The following is a 20,954-nucleotide window of genomic DNA, read 5'->3' as shown; positions in this document are numbered from 1 at the left end:
ACAAGACATCTGTTATGATTATTTATAAACATTTTCCACCCAAAATAATCAATATACTGTAAGAGAAGGGATCTGTTCACAAAAATAAATCATTAACTTAATTATTAATAAATTTTGTTCCCCCCCCAAAAAAATCAACATAACGTGTCAGACCTGTTCTCAAAAGGAAATAATTATAAATAAACATTTTCCATGGAAAAATATTAAATCTTGTTTTGGGATTACAGTAGAGATCTCTTCACAAAAAAAAATCATTAACTTAAAAAAAAAAAAATCCCCCAAAAATCTTGGCGTTGAGACAGGATAGCCCTCGGGAGAATGCCTACAAGTTTTAGGGAGTGCATACTTGCCTGTATGCTCTCCCTCCTTCCCAAATCTAGTTCTCGGTGTCTCAATGATTTTCATTTCCATTGTTCTTTAGTTTCTTCTAACATTTTATTCTAAATTCATAAACACGCACATGCATTCCCATACGCACATTTACAAGTGTTTGGAAAATAAAAAACACGCACACATTAGTCTGTAATCATATTTTTTATTGTCATATTTGCCAAATACAGAGATGTTTCTGTTAAAGTTGGTGACCGTCAAGGTGAACTCCAAGTGGCTTGAGAATTTCATGAAACTACTTCACAATATTCACTTCCCCCTCAATGAGGTGAGACTCAAAAGTCGCATAATGCTTTTTAAAATTTAAATCCATTAGGGCTGCACGATTACATCCAAAATAATAATCATGATTATTTTGGTCAATATTGAAATCACGTTTGGTCATACATGTCTATTTATTGCCCTTTTTTATTTATTGCAACACAGCTAACTTGCTGAGTAAACAATGAAAAAAAAAACAAGCCAACTTAGAACCAAGCACATTATTTACTTTAATCACATTTTAATGAATTAGCAGTCGAAATGTCATTTTTGGTTATTTCAAATCGAATTTATTCCAATTTTGGGTCAATTGACAGCTAGCACGGTATACAATAGGCCTCAGGTGAGAAAGTCAATGCCATTTCACACTGGTAAATAATACGGTGAGAGAAAGCAAAGGCTTTTGCCATGCTAACATTCAGGAAACATTGCCCCCTAGTGGTAGAGTAACAAAGTGCTTGATTTGACTTGTATTAAAAAAAAAAACTTGACTATTTGAATGTTAATATCAACTTAATTAATCGTGGCAGCCGATATCGTGATGGCGATTAAAATTAGATTAAATGCGCAGCCCTAGAAGCCTTGACGCTCGGAAAGGCACACACGCTTAAAGTGTTAACTTCCATCCGAAGACGAAGCCGTGGCTCATCCTCATTTCAGTTTCATGTCAAAGTAAACAAAAAAAACAACAAATGATTCAACGGCATAGTATGTTTCAACAAAAGCACAATAATTTACAATATCATCTTTTCATCTATTGAGCTCAAACTAAAAGCAGGGGGAACGTACAGTAAGTGACATTATTTTTGGTTGATATGTAAATGTTGAATTTTCATCGTTAGCAAAAATCTACAAACCGAGATGAAACACCCTTTTTAACGTCCCGTATACTTTAGAAATATCAAACCAGGCATGAATTTAAACGAGCGTTTGAAAAGACAATACCGAAACGTCGGCCCTTTCTGAGTGGTCACCGTCAATCGCTTTTTTTTCCCCATTTTCAAAACGGCTGCCGTTTCTTTGCGTCGATTAAACGGCGACCGATCAGAAAGTCGTTTGGCGCTGCGTTTCTGATGCTCCGCCGCGGCTACCTGTGAAGCCGAGTGACCATTCAGAAAGGGTTCCTGTGAAGGCTCCTTCCTTATAAGGCCTCAAACTCGTCGATCCTCTGCTTGGTGTTGCCTTGCCGGATCTGCCGCAAGGTTTTGTATTTGTCTCGGCCTTCCCGCACGTTTGCGGAGTGGAGGAGGTCGTTCTGGGTGTTCTTGGACTCGTCGCGCGCTTGGGCCAGCTCGGCGGTCAGATCCTGAAAAAGAGACGGCGAGGCAATTAGGCAGGAGGAACCCATTCGGGAAAACGGGAATGGTCCACAAGATGTTTGAGAGGATGGTCTACAAACTGACAATGCTTTGGGGGGGGGGTTATTCTTAATTATTCATAAAAAATTTTCAAAAGAGCAATAAACAATATAAAGTTTCAGACCTGTTCTAATATATATATATATATATATATATATATATATATATATATGTGTGTGTGTGTTTTATTATTAATTATTCATAAATATTTTTTTAAAAAGTCAGACATGTTCTAATATTTATATTTATATTACATATTTATATTGATTCTTTTTTGAAAAAATAATTAAAATATAATTAATAATAAAACATGTATATACATATATATATATATATATATATATATATATATATATATATGTATATGTATATATATATATATATATATATATATATATATATATATATATATATATATATATATATATATATATATATACATATATATATATATATATATATATATATATATATATGTGTGTGTGTGTGTGTGTGTGTGTTTTATTATTAATTATTCATAAATATTTTTCAAAAAAGTCAGACATGTTCACAATGTTCACAAGAATAAATAATAAACTTAATAAATATTTGTCCACGAAAAGTAATCAACATTAAGTGTCAGACCTGTTCTCAAAAAGAAATAATTATAAATAAATGTTTGTTCACTGAAAAAATATTCAACATAAAGTGTCGTTTGAATACTTAATATAAGCTAGACTCAGCCTATTCATTTGTGTCCACTGTAGTGGACATTTGTTTTTGCTCTGTGTCTTTTGACAAAGTCCTAGTGCGCCCAATCCGGGACATCCCGGCTTTTCTAAAACTGTCAGGGGTGTCAAACTCATTTATATTACGGTAGATTTTGTCGGAGGGCCATTATGGCTGATGTCAAATGAATTTGAAGTACACATTTATCTGGTTTTGAAATCAGAGACCAGTAAAAACTGTTCAAAAGGGAGATCGGTAACAACAACGCTTGTTGTTTCCTGCCAAAGTTTGAAAGTTGAAGACAAGTTGGTAATCTAGTCACATTTTGCGGTCCACATAAAACGATGCGGCGGGCGAGATGTGGCCCCCGAGCCTCGAGTTTGACACCAACGACGGCGGACAGGAGGATACAGGGACATTTCCTGTGAGTACCTTGAGCTGTCTCTGCACACGCTCGTTCTTCTCAAGCTCCGTCTTGCGATTCTCCTCCCTGTGGTGGTTGTTGTGGATGCTCTCGTTGTGCAGGTCGGCGCTGTGCATGCTGCCGCTCCCCTCGTCGTCGCTGTTGTCCTCGAAGTTGTACATGGAGAGAGGGGGAGGCGGCGGCAGCGGCAAATCCGCCGGCGTCTGCCTCGCCGTCTGCCTCAGCGTCTGCATGGGCGTCTGCATGGGCGTCTGCATGGGCGTCTGCATGGGGGTCTGCATGGGCGTCTGCATGGGCGACTGCATGGGCGACTGCATGGGCGACTGCATGGGCACGGGGTTCAGCATCTGCAGCTGCATGGGCGTCAGCATGGGCATGTGCATGGGCGTCATCATGGGCATCTGCATGGGCATGTTATGTGGGGCCGTCATCCTGACTTTGTTCAGCTCCTGCTTGGTCTTGATCAGATCATCCTGGGCCTCCTTGGCCTGGTGAGGAACACAAGAAGGTGAACGGCGGCGCGCTTTTGAACTTTTGTTTCTCATCCGCTTCCTGAGAGCTCCTGGCCCGCGGCCGAGTCCGTGTCCTCACCCTGAGCTGCCATGAGTCCACTTCGTTTTCTTTGCGTCTCCTGGCCTCCTCCAGCAGACTGATTCGGTTTGTGTGTTCCTTCAGCTCTGCGGCCTGCAACGAAATCGAACAAACTTAACGCATCGGAAGAGGGACAACACGGGCTCGAATAAAGCACCGACCAGCTGTTCCTGACTAATCTTCTGGTTCTCAGATTGGCGAGCCAGCGCTTCTTTCGCCAGCAGGGCGGCCTGACGCTCGGCCTCCAGGCGGGCCGCCTCCTCCTCCGCTTTCAAGCGCTCCCTCTCCAGCATCATGGCCCTCTGCGTCTGCTCTTGCAGATCTGGAATATTTAGGGACCAAATTTTTGAAACGCCGGTTGCGACGTAAGGTAGAGTGTGTGAATTTGCCCGGTTGCTATTTATTATCAATAAACAAGCCCCGTTATTGATATTTGATACTATGTTTTTAATGAACGAAATGAATAGCAGATTTATAGTGAATCATGACTGAATTAAATCGTTTTAAAACTGCCCTCGGTTTGCTCAGAAGGACCGTAAGTAACTTTGCAACACATTTACCTGCCTCTGCCTTCTTGGTTTTCTCCTTATACTGATGGAGCCTCATCTCGATGTCCTTCTTCTCCTGCACCATCTGCTCTTTCTCCCTCTCGATGGCCTCCCTCTTTCTCTTCTCTTTCTCCAGCTGGGCCCTGCAGATAAGCATTAGTCATTCGCCAACAATGATACAAAGAAGACAAACATTAGTCAATGTGAGCTAGTCCAGATGGGCATGAATTGTGTGCATCGTTGTAGATCTCAGAGAGGAATCCTTTTCCTGAAAATCATCCATAATTGGTGCAACATTCAAACATTCAATGCCAGGGATGCATTTTCACGTTTTTTTTTAAGGGTCCAGACATTAAATCCCAGATACTTAAGTAGTAGAAATTGTACTACATTACACTCTGTCAGTTTGCCCTCCAATTTGCCCCAGCCGCATTCCAAGATCTGATGTTTAATCATATGTGGATTAGAGGCATTACAGGACTCATTAGGAGCCACGCTGCTACTTTACAGTCGGCTGAACTCATGCAACTCATGTGTTTAAACAGCTGTAAGTCGGGGGACTGACAGCTGGAGCTTGACATCCATTCACTTCCCATTCAGGAAGAAAGATGCATTTACGCTATGGTGCTTTCCTCTGTCCAAATTACACCGTGTTGAGTTTGACAATAACAACAGGATCAGCCTGCGGTAAATCGGCTTTGGGTTTAGTGGTCTAATGGCTTTAATCTGCTACGCGGAGAGAACCCTTGAGAAGTGTTGATATAATACATTAAAAAATCTCGGCTGATTTAGATTTTTGGTCCTCTATGGGGTGTGGTGTGATTGGCATTGATTAATCAGTTAATCAAGTGATAGAATTAGGTTGGATGGATGGATGGGTTGGTGAATGCATCTTCTCACTCATCTAGTTTGCTATGGCTGGTCAATGAGGTCTAAAACGTAACACAATAACAATAACCCCAGGTGCTCTCCAGCAGGCATCTACATACTTCTCCTTCTGTTTCTGCATCTTCTCCTCTCTGGCCTGCGTCTTCATCTGCTGCACCTCGATGGAGTCCGGTTTGCGTCGGTTCATGTAAAGCTCATGGTTGCCCATGCACAGCTGGAGGATACGCTTGTTCAAGCGCAGTCTAGGGGAATAGAATACAAAGTCCTGAAAAAGAAGAGAAACAGATCACCACGGAACCTCGTTTTGTATGAATTTGTATAATTTGACATCTATAGCCATTAAGGGAAGTGAATGGGTTAACAGTTATGGATTGATAGCATTTATAACCAGAAAACGGCAAGAAGAAGTTCATTAAGGGGACAATTTATGTTTTACACATCCACTTGTTACAGTTAATTGTCATAAAAAATGCACCTTCTTCAGCATGAGATATTTTTACGTGTTTTTTGCAAGTATTAACAAATAATCTTGCAATGTTTTTGTTAATGCCATGACAGAAACAGTACATTTTTTCTTTTTTTGAATCAAGAGCAAATTAATTGGAACATGAAGCAATTTATCGCCAAATTGTGTTAGAGCATAGGGCTATAACTCCAATCCTCGAGGGCGGCAATGCTGCATGTTTTTCATGCTGCTCTCTTAACCACACCTGGTTCGAATGATGAGGATCATTTTTCAAGCTCCTGCAGAGCTTGCTGATGAGTGAATAATTTGAATCGGGTGCGTTTAAGACAGACGCATCGAAAAAATGCAGGATTGCTGCTGTCGAGGACTGGAGTTTGAGACCTAGAGAGACTCTTTGGGAAATCATGTAGGTCTTTATTTTGTTAACTTTAAAACGGATCTTCTATGGGATGAGAACCACTGCGTTAGCCCATCAACGTGTAAAAGTCATTCAAAGACCAGAAGATTTACTCACTGGTGATCTTTTGTCGATGGGCTTGATGGTGAACTTTTTGTCATTGAAGGAAACGTTTTTAATCTCACTCCAGGGGAAGCCGATTTTGGGGGTCAATCTGATGGAGAAAACATCAAAATGCATGCGTTAAAAAAACGAGCCGCTGTCGAGCAACCATCGGGCAAATTGGACAAGCCATACGCGTCAACGAAGGCGAATCCCTCTTCCTGTTCAGTTTATAAATAAAAATTTGGAATCCACTGCCTGAAGTATGAATGCTTATTTCAAGGCGTGGCTCACTAGGTTTTTCCTGTGCCAGTCTCACTAGAGAGGACACAGCAGGGCACAACAATCACTGTGTTGTAATAAAAGCAACAAACGCCTCACGGTGAAACTCGCGTTTGAAAGTACACTGCCTGAACTGGAATTTCACTTAATTACTCATGCTTGTGGAATCGAGACAACAATGTCGTTGTCATTTTAGAGCGCTGAGACAGATTTTCACCCTTTAAAGTTTGATTATCAATGAATACATTGATTTCTTCAGCTAAGAAGTCAAAAAAATCACACAGCTGAAAGGTGATCATCCAAACAGATGTCACATTTGCCATAAACCGTCATGACAAACAAGTGTAAAAGAATTACGTCAAACAAATTTTACTAAGAAAGTAAATCCAGCATGAGATGAAACGTAATTAAAGGAAAGCAAGGTGTTAAAAAGTTCGACAGGCACACACGCATAACGCCGCGGCTTGCTTGTGGGACAGCCGCCCTCATTGGCGAGACGCTCTTGTACATTCTTAAGTGCCGCGCAGCTTGAAAAACCAGTTGCCGTAACCATGGTTACGGCAGAGGTCACTGCAGAGGAGAGGCTTCTCTGTTGATTGCAAGTTGTACATAAAATAAACGGCGTGGTGCATTATTGTTTCGTACAGTGCTGAGCGAGATTTTTACACTTTCTGCAAGGATTTAATGATTTTTCTTGTCAAGACAGGAACAGTGCAGATTTCTTTTCAAATAAAGAGCAAATTAATTAGAATATGAAGCAACTTATTGCTGAATTGCGTAATAGTGACTTTTATATGGATGTACATGCTCAGTAGTGATATGATTTTGGGGTATATAAGCATGAAATTTATCTTGTAGAGTTTCTGAATAAAGTATGCTTGGAAATATCTAAATAAAAATAGTTTCAAAGTTTGTTAAAGACATGGATTTCACAGCACTGTGTCTCAAGCATTTTTTTCCACCCAAAAATAGTTTGTGCTCTTTTAGAGGACCATTATTGGGAAAAAAGGTTTAAAAACAATGCGGTTTGATTCATTAATTTGCAGTCATTTGAAGTGAAGTGAGTTTAAAGTGTTTAAATTTTATACATTAGTTAAAAACAACACTGTATAACCCCTGAGACAACTCTTAATTGGCCTTTTCTGGTCCGTGGTTAGTGTAACCAGCTGTTTTCACACCTTTTTTACAGTAAAAATAATAATAATAAAAAAAATAACAGTAATAATAATAAGAATAGACTAAGTACCTGGCAATGACTGGATTCAGAACAATCGTATAAATAAGTATTTGCGAAGTTTGACGTGTGATGTTAATTAGTGGACATATATTGGTTTAACATACGGTTAAGGAAATCGCCTTAACTTATTCAACCATTTTCAGCAGCGGTGCAAAGATAATATTTTGTCTATAATTAACTTGATAGCTAAATTATTTTCCCGCAGAATTTAGCCCTTCAAAAAGTCCTTTTCCAGTTGATTGAAATTGGCATGACATTCTCAATGCTCAGGTAATAATCACTCACGGGTCAGCTTTTGAAGGTCCTATTACCAAATCTAGAAACCAGGTGAGCTGTGATTGGTTGTTACCTGAGCCTTGAGTACATGAACAATGTCGTTTTCACACTCTCTATAATAGAGAAGTGCTTATGTTGAAAGTCTACAGTCACCACCACACTCATGAATTGAAATATTTTCCTACAGTCCTTAAAAGACAAAAATCACCAATGTCGTGTGTGCTTTGGATGCAAAAACAATCTTTGAAGTTGTCAGTTCATCTTACTTGTCATTGCTCTCATAAATGTTGAGTCCCAAAGCATCCACTCCCAACCACAGCAGCGTTCCCTTCTTATTCTTGATGTCAAAGTAGTTGACGCCATACATCTCCAAGTCCTGAGCGATTTTCAAATACTCCATCATGGCATCTTCCCTGTAAGAACCCCGGCAAGTTAAGCGCGCACTTAGCAGCACGTATGATCATTTCCGACACGGACTCACTTTAGCATCCCGCGGTGCTCCTCGTGCCAAACCTGAATCCTCTCCTCCCACTGTTCTTGTGATAACTTATGTTGATCCAACACTCTAAAAGAAAAAGACAGAAACATTGCAAAATTGCAGCACAGCGACCAGCCATAAAAATTGCCTGCAAAAATATCTTGGAAATTTGGGACAAATTATTCATTTTCTTTGTCCATATGATCAGATGTTCTACTCATTGATACTTCCTTCACTCTGTGGATGTCATGCACCATTATGTTGCCTCGAGTTTGCAAGACTGGAGGTTATTTGGACAATACCTTGTGAAAATGTCCAGCTGTCATGTTTTGATGCAGGAGCTGGTCAGCCGCAAAAGTATGAGTCATTTCTGCTTTATTAAACCACTTAGTCAGCTCACTGATTTGTTTATTGCATCGGTCATGGCACTAAAACAGAAGTGTCCAAACCTGGTCCTCGAGATTCCGCTACACACTTGATTCAAATGATCAGGATCGTTTTTAAGCTTCTGCTGAGCTGAACATTTGAATGAGGTGTGTTGGAGGACAGAAACATCAAAAACATGCAGGGTAGGGTCCTTGAGGACTACGTTTGGACACCTCTGCTCTAAGATCTTTAGAAAAAGCTTGAAAGGATGAGGTGGCCCCATTTTTTTTTGCATTTGTGAAGGATTTTTGCAGGGTCAGAGGGGGGGTCGATTGTGAAGGTAGATTGCATGACATCGCTAGACACGCAAAACAAACAAAATGCACAAAAGCGCTTCTGTTATTAATAGGAGCTTCTGTGATTGATACCTGTGCATTTCTATTTCTAACATGAGAGCTGATATGCATGTTGCAGTGGATGATATTGTGGTGACATCATTCTCACTCCCGTATGACCAAGCGAAGATGTTTACGTTGCTCTTCCTTTATTCTCAAAGGGTTAAAAGCCAGTTACAGTAGGACCTTGATATGTAGCGACGTATACTTCTATTTTAATAACTGAGCTTCTCAAAAACTGAGATAAGATTACAGAAACCGTGATTCATACGTAGCCTTTGGTTTTTGTTTCTTCGGTTGCCAGGAAGAGCAATTGTCATTTTCTTTGGGGCAGGTTCAACCAGACTAGTGGCCTAGTGTCTCTGCGCGCAATTTCGAGTACTGTATATTCTGTAAATAATTGTCATGTCATCTGCCAAAGGCGGCTCCGTGGAGCAGTGTTTAGCACGTACGCCTTGCAGTTCAGGGACCAGAGTTCATATCCGCCTCGCTCCGGCCTTCCCGTGTGGAGTTTGCATGTTAACCCCGAGCCTGCGCGGGTTCTCTCCGGCTTCCTCACACACTCCAAAAACATGCATGGCAGGTGTATCGGACACACTGAAATTGTCCTTCAGTGGGTCCCCTGCCTACTGCCCATAGTCAACTGGGATAGGCAGCAGCAGGCCTGCGACCCTTGTGAGGACAAGCGGTTCAAGTAAACGGATGGACGGATCATCCGCCAAAGCGAACCCACTCACCTGCGGGGCAGAAGCCGTTCAGAAAGGAGGTATCCAGGTCGGTGTATGTCTTTGTCGTAGTCTCCATATTTGGCTTGAACAGAGTAGGACGCCAGCAGCACTGCGGTTTCGGGCGGACAGTAAACCTGGTCATTCAGGATGCTGTCTTTCACCTGCATGAAGAAGAGCTTCTGCGTGACCTCCTGAATGAGCTCCTCATTCACTTCCTCGGGAAAGTACTTGGCCCGAAACTTAAAGTGCAGTGGGTTATCTTTCCTCACATCCTGTTGTAACACCTGAAAAAGAATTACAAACAAATTGTAATACTGAAGGTCCTAAAGAATCTTTGTGTCCAACACAAGTCTAGTGCAAAGTTTTTTTTCGTTTGGTAATCTCTTCAAAATAACCCAATACCAATCCAGTCATTTTGGCTAAGGTTTAAATCAGACCAACCCTAAAACAAACGTACTTATAGTTGGTAGAATCACATAAGATGTAAATAATAATCGTGGGCTATACACCTGTGCGTATTGGTGTGACCTGGTTTCTAGCAAATATGTCACTTCCGGTAGCCCTAGCGGTAGAAAGAGTAACTACTAACAACTAACTGTTTCTGTCTTCCAACACACTTGATACACCTACACTGCCGAAAACTTCAGTAGGTTTGGAAACACTCAGAATAGAAAATTAGAACTCAGTTTTTACTCAAACTATGGCTGACAACTTCCTTGAAGTGGCATATATGTATTACAAAACCTATTAATAATGAAAATGTGAATTGTAACAGACACTAGTACATATTTCAATTGGCTTATATTAGGCAATATTAATCAAGGTGGTCATTTACCCTCCATAAAAAAACGTATTTGATGAGAATGTCATTATTTATCATTGCTATTACTTTTTTAGAAAAACGAGAATTCCCGTTCATGGCAATGAAAGGGTTTTAAACAGTCAAAAAATGCAATGAACTGTGTTGGAATGGTTTGACGATATTGAGCCTAAAGATAGTGCAAAAGTATATAATAGATTTAAAACAAATATGCCGCATTTGTGCACACGACCTCTATCATGTGCCAGACTCCAATCATCTGATTTCCAAGTAGACTGGATTATGAGCAATTCTAGGAGTCCTGCGCCTTGGAGTTTAGCAGTGTAGACTATTGCAACAGAAAGTAGTTCTGGTTCAATAAGAGTTTACGCCAGCTGAACATACAATACTTTTATGTAACAAGTATACACAGAAACCAACTCCGATATCTGACGAGACTCTGACCACAATAGACAGCATGTACAACATTGCATCACACGAGGGAATACGTTTCTTGTATTCTTTGATTGGATTTGTGTATGCACACAATCTTGTGGTTGCGTTTTCGACTCCCATCTCACCTTTTTATCCATTTTGAGCCAAGTTAAATAGTCTTTTCCGTCCATGTACTGGAGTCCAAAGTACCAGACTTCACGTAAACCGAGTGTTTTCACCACCTGTGGAAGAAAAAAAAAAAGTGATTGCTCTGAATGGATTAACATTTTCAAAACGGAATCGGAATAAGGCCTGAACAATAGATTACCAGCGAATTTTACAATGTGATTTCCTAGGAAGTGATGACACAAAGTGTTGCTGGCTTAGAGGCTAACATTTGAAACAAGTATTTTTTGAAAGAATTATAATGAACATTGTTCCCACCGTTTCTGAATTACTGTAAAAATATTAGTCCAACAATTTGTGGATTATAGCTTCTGTAAATCTGGCGGCTAAAGACTAGCACACTAATTGGGCAGCAAGTTGATTCCACTTCACTGGATGCTGTTTCACTGTGATGTGCACTAAGAAAGCGTTTCTTCCGCATACACTTTTCATTTGTCCAAAACGTTGTTATTATTATTATTATATATTATTTGTATTATTATAAAATAATACATATTCTTATTATTACTATTATTATTATTATTGTCGGAGGCCCTGACAAGACATAATAAATAAAAATGTTATTACTATTTTAGTGGTAAATAGTTAAAATTCATTAATTGTCAAGGGTATTTTTGGTGTCTGGTATGGGACAGTAAAAAACGGACAGCGGGCTGCAAATGGCTCCCCAGGCCCTTGTTTGGACACCACTGGTGAACACGCAATTTGTGTCACAAAAAGGTGAAGAAGAAAAGCCATCACATTTCCTTTCCTGTCCTGAAAAGCTTTCGCAGCAATTTGAGCACCTGCGGGTTAGTCGAAAGCTTTTGTCGGCTTTCAAAGCGAACACCTTGTATAAATTGCCAGACTACTTATTGTCCACCATTTTCAGACACTCTTTTACCCTAATATTTAAAAAATAAACAAATAAATCTGAAAATCTCTTCCTGGGATTACAGTGTGCACGCTGTAAAGACGTAAAAGTACGTCTTTGGGATTGAATGAGTGATGTCGTTCAGCAATTGTGATTGATTCATCTTTTTGTTCCGCCGCCGCCGCTTAAGGCTAAATGAGATGAGCTGCAGGGTGTGTAAGGGAGCGGCAGGCGCTTGTCTTTGGTATGACAGATTCTAAGTTTACAATCAGCGCCGATCACAAAGGCCTGACATTCTGTCGGGAAATAAGCTTGGGGCTGTTTCGCAGGGGTTAATGCAGCTACTTAGTGCCTGCCAGTGTGAGACTATATTAAGCTGCTTCTACGTGTCAAGGTGCACCTACGCCGCATATCAGCTGTACTAATCTGCCATCGTTGCTCAAGGCTCAACCAAGCATTTAGCGTAAATCATTAAAACTGACGGTTTGTAGGAGCAGGCGGGGCGCTGTGCCGGAAACAGAAAAAAAGTATTTAAAGCACTGTATTTTATGGTGTTTTTCTTTTTTTTCATCTTTGTATGTACGTATTAAGGACACCTCTTCCTGTTCTTCTTCTGCAGCATTGGGAATGATGTATTGACTGCAGTGAAACATTTTGTGGTGCTTTTGTCTGGTTGATTAACAAATAACTGATAATTATTTTACTTTCGAGACTCGATCGGTCGTTAAGAGACTTAAAATTGGCCAAATTCCCATAAGTTCAGCCTCTGGGTAGTAAGTATTACACCTGTCAAAAAAATAAATCGATGAGTAATCGGTTATCAAATTAACCGATAATTACTTTTGTGAATCAATCGTTTGTTTAAAATTGGCCAAATTCACAGACTTTCAGGCTCTAGGCAGTAAATATTACACCTGTCAAAAATTAATTGCTTACATCGACAATTAATCGGCTAGCATTTTAATTGACAATTGTTTTGATGATCGAGTAATTATTTAGTCATTGTTTAACTTCAAATTGGTCAAATCCTCAGATTTTAGCCTCTCAACAGTAATTATTTTTTTAATTTTTGTAGCCCTTTCAGATTACCTTTTAAGTTTAATCAGAATAAGACATTTGCAAACATCCGCTTTCACCTCGAAAACAATGACCGAACCAGTAATCGAATCGGTTTCAAAACGTTGGTGATTACAACAACGGTCTCTCTTGTTTGATGTTGTTCAGTTGCTATTAAGCATATTTTTGAATCACTAAAAAGTAAGCAGTGAGCGGTAAATAAAAATTAATTGAGAAAAAATGTTTTAAGCACCAAAGTAGCGGGTTTGACAGTATGCCTTTTCGTTAATAATTTCAAGATACAACCTTTTGAAATGATAAAAAAATAGAATATTTGATTGGAAAACTGGTAACTAAAGGGTTATGCAAATTACAATTTTATCCGATCAATTAATGTAGAGATAGAATAATCTATTATAAAAACATTCAATAGCGACAGCCATATTTGAGTCTTTTATGAAACCAGACTGATTATCATTGCTTTACATGAATACAAGACATTTATCAGTTTTTGGAAAAGAATACGAAATGTTTTGCAGATAAAATCAGCAAACGAATCATAAAAAAAATATGTGTTCATATTCTACTTCCTCCATTTTCAAAAGTAAATATCCGTCTTTTGGAACATGTAATGTGATTCATCAATTAATTAACAATAGGGTTTGATTTGACACATATTTTTCCTTGACTCTACAAATGTACCTTACTACTTTGTTCATCATGATTACTTGAATTGCATTTGGTATTCTTGGTGTGATGCCTGCCTTCACGTCTGGCACAAACATGCCAAAAATACAGGCAGAATAATCTAACACCCTAATACCGCTGCTGGTAACTCAAACGGCTCCCCGTAACACATCAATGGAATTTGATGTTCTCGACAAAGCATAGATGAAGGGTTTTTACCGACAAGCACCTACAACATACTGTATATAGAAATTGGCTACACTAGCTATTGCAAAACGAGTTTTACAGGAAGCGCCCTAAAACAATGTCTTCCTTCACCCGGTGCTGTCACACAGCAACGAAGGCGATCGCCTTCACCGCAATGTCAGCTGGTTTTGCGGGATCTTAATTTGACAATTTCAACCCTTGCAGACCGTGGGTGTAGAAATATTTCAACAAATCTGTTCTGCACAAAACAAAAACATTGATGTGAACCCGCAGATAAGAGGAGACATTTGAGGAAGAAGAATGGCACCACTCGAAATGATCACTGCCATGATAACGGTGCCACTTATAGATGAATTACTGATGAAAAATATGATATTGTAAAAAAAAATAAAAAATAGTTAATGTAAAAATAGTAGGCCATTTGGCATGACTTTTCTGTATACGCTAAAATTTTCATGACGCCAATCGCATTAAAATGTGAGACAAAAAAGGTCAAAACACACACAAAAAAAATAAAATAAACGATAGGAATAACATATGAGGGCTTTCCGTTTTCATTCATTCTGCATTCAGTATTTTAGGCAGATCCGGTATGCAGCGTACCTGGTCAAACACAACTTTGCCATAAGCACTTGGCAAAACGGCAAACTCCAACTCCGAGTCTAAGGCGTTGACGTTGATGTTGACCTGTGGAGGAATGCACAGGAAAAATCAGATTTTGGTGAATTGTATGAGGAAGCGCAATGTAAGGGTGTGTCTTGTGAGATTAGGTGTTAAGCGGGAGTAAGACTTAAGTGGGAAGTTAAACTTTGATATTATCTCACAATAATGCGTTCTATCCTCATGTGTTCTACTTATATAACTTTACATATATGTGGACTCAATAATTGTTAGTGTTTGTGTTGATCTTAAAGTCCAATTGCGTTTGTTAACCAGTTAGAAGCGACAAATTGTGTAGGGAAGTAAAAATTAATACATATAAAAGATCATAAATAATGAGCAGTTATACAACTCACATTCGATCTTAGTAGGTTATTAATTCAGTGCCATGGACGCGAATTCTCGTCTTTTAAAATAGTAATAACAATAATAAATAATAAAATTCCGGTCAAATATACGTTTTTTTTTATGGAGATGAGCTGACACCCTTGACAAATGCTTACCTAATGTAAGTCAATTGAGCACTGTACTGCTAACTACGACCATCGGATGGCAGTGTTCACATTTACAATACAGCTATTATCTAAATCAATTCTAATTGAAGAATGGAAGTCAATCTTTCATATGGCAGCACCCATATTAACATAGATGTGGCACACAGTATTCTGTTGGGCTTGAAAGGTGAGTGAAAACGCTAAAAATACTGGGCCTCTAGAGCTTTCCTTTTCCAATAACGCTTGGCACTGAAAGAGTTAAAAAAAAAGGGGGCGATTGCTGGATTATTCAATGGAATAATCAGTTGGATAATCAACGTTAAAAACGTTCGATAGTGGCAGCCTTAAATGAAATCCAAACTGTAATTCAACAAAATATCATTCAAATGTAATCAAATGCCCATCCCGACTCAATGCGCCGCATCCAAGAGGATGAAAAACATTGTTGACAAAGCGAACAACCTCTCAATGAAATATAGACAAAGAGGTTAGATGTGACATACAGAGACAAGCTGATAGCAGAACACTTTGTGGCATCTTTCATCTTCAGTTCATTTGAAGTGGCGGAACGAGACATGTAGGCCAAAGTGCTGACCCGTTCACTAACAAACTACCGTATTTTTCGAACTATAAGCCGCGACTTTTTCCTTATGTTTTGAGCCCTGCGTCTTGTAGTCCGGTGCGGCTTATCCGTGTTGTTGTTTGTTTTTGCAAGCCACCAGCAAGCAATTGTGTGTATTTGTTCGAAGCGTCAATTTATGGAACAACTATCAAATAGAACAGAAAAGATGTGAAGCAATGGCGGTGCGCAAAAAGAGTTAAAACAATACACTGTTAGAAAAAAAATGTTTACATTTAATAAGAGAATGTATAAAACTTTGGGTAAATTTGTGATGTGTACATTTTATATACAGTACGCAGGATATGTGATTTTATTTATGTATTTATGATTGCATATGAATTATGTAGAATGTGTTATTATGTTCACTAAAACAAACTATCAAAAAAATACAAAAAAAATTATAAACTTCATATACCACCTTTTTGCGTAAAGATCTGATGTTATTACATGCGTCTTATAGTCCAGTGCAGCATATCCGTGACAAAAATCTTTTTTTTTTGCTTATATTTTGCTGCTGCGGCTTATATACCGGTGCGCCTTATAGTCGGAAAAATACGGTCGTTTTCTTATGTCTCACAAGGAGGACTAATCCAATCGCAGTGTCTCATGGTCACGTTAACCCGAAGTCTGCAGGGGAGCATCAAACCCAAGTCTGCCAAGGATGATTACAGGGAAGTTTGGAATGGTTGCATGGGAAACTTTTGCCTAATGCGACGGACTTCTCAAAGCACGTACGGCTTGGAAAACTCCATGTCAGGCAGAACTTTATATCCCGGTTTTGAGCCGCAGCTAAAAGGCCAAACGGTGAAATACGGCCTCTACTCAACAGCCAGACAAAGAAGCCTTTGAGCACGACTCTGTTGAGGAAGCGACGTACCAAAACTGTTCGCAATCTCAAGAAAGAAGCACGCTGTAATGAACGGCTCATACACAGACGCGAGCTGCTCTATTTGCATTTACGGCATTTGCTGATGGGAGCACCTAGAAAAACATAGCCACAGCAGCCCGTGGAACATGTGAATGTGCGTGCCAGCTAAAACGGTGGAAATCAATGTAATATGTGATCTCCGAGCAGGTCGCTCAACGGGAGGTCGCGATAAACGGAGGCCATTCAGAATGCTCGAGAAAACTATAATTGGAACTTTAAATGCACAAGCTTATTCGGTGAAGGTTCACATTTGAACCAACCCTTAAAACTTCTCAATCACATTCAGTCAGAAAGGGTCAGTGCGTGAGTTTATTTTCTTGATCCTACACGGTTTTCCAAGCAACTTTGGAGCAAATAGACATGACTAACCAACGGCTGGTTAAACTGTCAACAGATTAAATAAAACGCATTCATCAAGGTATGCGCTTGGATATTAAAGAAGTCAAGTTTACTCTGCAACATGTTCTATGCAGCCCCTCTTGACTCAGTTTACTGATTAAAATTAAATCCACCTGGTTTTATCCATCAGGGGGCGGACATATTGTTGAAAAAGAAAATGACATCACAGTCGCTTAGGGTTCAGGTAACGACCAATCACGGCTCACTTGCAGACTTACAAGAATTAAGTACTAAAGAAGTCTTGGATTTGAGCATTTTAGCACTAAGTACTAAAGTAATCGATGTTCTAAAGTTACTGATTACTTTCTGTAATCAATTACTAAAGTAATTACTTTAGGTACTTAAGTACTTAAAGTCAAATTATTTTAGTACTTAGATACCTTATTTAATTGTAATTGATCTAATCTGAGAAAACCCTTAAGCAAAGTTGTTTTTTTTTTATTTAAACATACTCTGTTGTTTTGTTTCTGAACAACAAAACCGCGGCTTCAAGTCATTTTTTAATGGACTTTACCAGATGCAGTTGTAACCATTTATCTGCAACCTTTAGTTTCAACTATCAACAAGAATGGTGCTATTTTATTTTGTCTGTCACCAATTATTGAAAAAAAAAATGCTTTGTATTTATGTGGTAAGCTATACTCGTGTTGCTTCTGTGGTAAGCAAACTCCTGCTTACAAAGAATGCATATCGCTCTACTTTTATCAAAGGTGCCTTTTTTCATATCTTCCTTCTGCTGCTGAACTTGCCCCCCCCCCCCCCCCCCTTCCACAATAGGAGCCTATCAGGTGATTCCAAACATAATGACAGCCAATCAGTGTCCACCAAGCTGTGATTGACTTTTGTTTTCCAACCCCAAACAACTCAAGCACAAAAAGTCTGATGTATAAAAATAAATTGAATTGGCATGCAGATAGCATAAAGATATTAAAAATGAGATGATTGTAATTGGAACACGATTTTATCACAATTATTCTGAAATTTTGATTTCTAAGAGGGGTCATAACTGTTCAAAAAGTAAACAGTGAGATAGTATGAGTGACTCACTTCTGATGTCATTACCACAGCAACACACACAAAAAAGGGTGAATGCCATTCTAAACAAAGCAACAACACGCTTTATGGCAATGACCGCAACCAACCGCTCCTTGTAACCAATTTTTGACTGGCATAATGAAGTGACTTCAACTAAAATATAACATTTTCCATAGTGTTAATAAGCAAGTCAAGTTTCCAAGTAGCTCCAATGTTCATATTTGACCTCATGGAAATACTTTATATAGCCCGGTTTCCATGTAGTAAAATAAACAACATGTTCTAAATGCCAGCAAGAAGTTTCCAAACTGATGTTTGACTGAGTGTAATAGCAGGTCGGGGTGGGGCAAACTAGGCGGGAGTAAAACCTGATCTGTTAGAAAGCATGGGAGAACTTCATTAGCTTACTTTTGCCTCCATTGAAAGTTTGGCAAGGAGTTATAAAATTTGAAATCCAGCACCACGCGATTAATTGTGTCTTTGCATATGCAGGTACAAACTGTCTCAAGGATGCACAGGAATGAAAAAAAAAAACATTTTTCAGCTACCATTTTGTTTTCGAACAATCCTTTTCAATTCTCATAAGACTGAGGGTCACCTGCAACAGCATTATGCGACTATCATTTTGTTATTTTTTTTTTTTTAATTACGGATTTCCCCCACACCTTGTTCATTGCATACTGATTCTAAACAAGCATCTCAAGACTGCTGTGACACTCCCATCCATGACTATGAGGACAAATGCTTTTGAGTGGCTGTCCTTCAAATAAAAATCCCTGCCATGATGGTACATTACTAAAAAATACCGCATCTGATTAATAACTGTGGAAGTAACCAGACAACAATGTATTGGCATTCCTGTTGAGTATGATGGGATACTAGACATACGAAAATGTTCACCCCCTTTTTATTCCGCTTTATTCATACTCCATGAAATGTTTCCTTAAATGGTTTCAGACTTATATGGAAGCACCGAATGATCATATCGTGTACATATATACGTATTACAATTTAAATCATTCTAATGCAGTATAACATCCGTATTAAATACGTGAAAACTAGTAAAGCAGCCTGCTACATGACTACAAGCGTTCATTCTATAAATATAGGAAATATATATTATAAACTTGTGACATTTTTTCCCTTTTTTTCAAATAGTGCATCAGTTGAAATCACTACAAACAATCATAACAAAATACTGAATTTACTTACCGCTTTCGGCATTTTTGTCCTTTTGCCGCCTTTTGCCCGAGAAAGAGAATATATTAGGCAGACTCAATGCAGTCACGAAACCTTTGTTGAGAGCGAACAAGAGGAGAAACAAGTTTGGTCCACTTGGGTGTTACTGCAAGTCGTCTGGAAGAAAGCGCTCCTGCAGGTGACATCAACATTTTGAATGAGTTTCACGATTGACAAGCTAGCAGTAGCCAGACAAGAGAAGCGCAGGAAATGACAAAGGTGGGTTTTCAGAATAAAAATCACCAATATTATTTGAAATTTAGTTCATATTGAATTATATGTATGCATACAAACAATTAAATAAAATTATAATTTTCATTATTTTGTGGTTAATTAAATAAAAAATAATGGACAACTTGCATTGTTAATTCGTCTTATGTTACTTTTATTGTGGTACTGCAACCCAAACACACAGCAAGCGGTATAATTTATGTCGTACTTTAAAATGTTTGTGAAAGTGCCTGCCTCGCCCAATGGGCATGGTCAGATCATCCACGCCCATTTCTTCATTTCTGTATTTTCTTTTATTACTAGCGATACTTACTCACAAGTAACCCACTGTCATTTCAACGTCATTATATTTGTATGACGTCAATGGACGGAGATTTTTTTGGGGGGCTTATAGTGTCAAAGAAACCTAAATAATACCTTTGTATTCCTAGGCAATTATTATCCACGCCGGACAATTATACAGTTTATGTTGCTTTTTTTTTTTTTTTTTTTAATTATCCGTGTGTTGGTGCACAACATCGGTAGGTAGCACGACCTTCATGCATCATCATCAAGAAGATGTTTTTCGTATGAGTGCATGTTGCAAGTTTAGACGGGAAAATGAACATTTTATATTCTCAAACTACATTGAGAACAATGACTCCGACTTTAACAGCAATCTCTTTAGTGGCAACATGGACCTGCGATTTTAATCGACTTAGAACTTTTCTCAGATGAGGAGGTGCGCGTCATACGCCCACACACACGTCATGTAATGAGCATTAGGTTGAGGGTATTAAAATAGACGACTATAATACCGCTACCAAATCCTACATACAGAAAGTAAAGCCAGAGGTGAATCATGACACTGTACCCTTGCCTTAACTTGAATACATTACCATTTCTCTTTGGTAATATGGGAGGATTAAATCGCAAAAATTTTCAAGCCTCCTCCTGTAAAATGAATGAAAACAGTGGAACGTCGTCAATACCTGCAAGGCCTTCTTTGTTGCGCTAAAAACTATAAGAATCACTAGTTGTCATTTAAGAATTCAACTCAAAAGAGGGGATTAATGATACTTTCCAATAAAGTAGGAAGTCCTTATTTTTCTTACCTCAGACCAAGAAAGGTGCACTGGAACGCCACTCAAACTGGGAGGTCCAAGTTACCAAGTCAGAGAAAAAATAAATGCCCCAATTTCACCCATCTATGTCTCCATGGGGGCCCCATGAAGACATAGACCATTAA

The 20,954-nt window shown here is 38.9% G+C and overlaps 1 protein-coding gene across 1 annotated transcript; it reads right to left on the bottom strand.

Moving 5' to 3' along the window:
• Positions 1-515: 515 nt before the first annotated feature.
• ezrb (ezrin b) lies at positions 516-19,858 on the bottom strand. Its single transcript, XM_088403281.1, has 13 exons — positions 19,469-19,858; positions 14,722-14,805; positions 11,276-11,371; positions 9,905-10,179; positions 8,410-8,493; positions 8,195-8,341; positions 6,149-6,245; positions 5,270-5,433; positions 4,293-4,423; positions 3,894-4,054; positions 3,733-3,825; positions 3,150-3,629; positions 516-1,957 (listed from the first exon to the last, which is right to left on the bottom strand). Exons 1-13 carry the CDS (start codon positions 19,478-19,480, stop codon positions 1,793-1,795), a joined length of 1,989 nt encoding a protein of 662 aa, XP_088259407.1. The 5' UTR covers positions 19,481-19,858; the 3' UTR covers positions 516-1,792.
• Between the last annotated feature and the right edge of the window lie 1,096 nt (positions 19,859-20,954).

Source organism: Hippichthys cyanospilos, chromosome 20 (assembly GCF_059441005.1).
Source record: "Hippichthys cyanospilos isolate Australia breed blue-spotted pipefish chromosome 20, RoL_Hcya_1.0, whole genome shotgun sequence".
Taxonomy (NCBI): Eukaryota; Metazoa; Chordata; class Actinopteri; order Syngnathiformes; family Syngnathidae; genus Hippichthys; species Hippichthys cyanospilos.
This window is presented reverse-complemented; position numbering and strand designations above follow the sequence as displayed.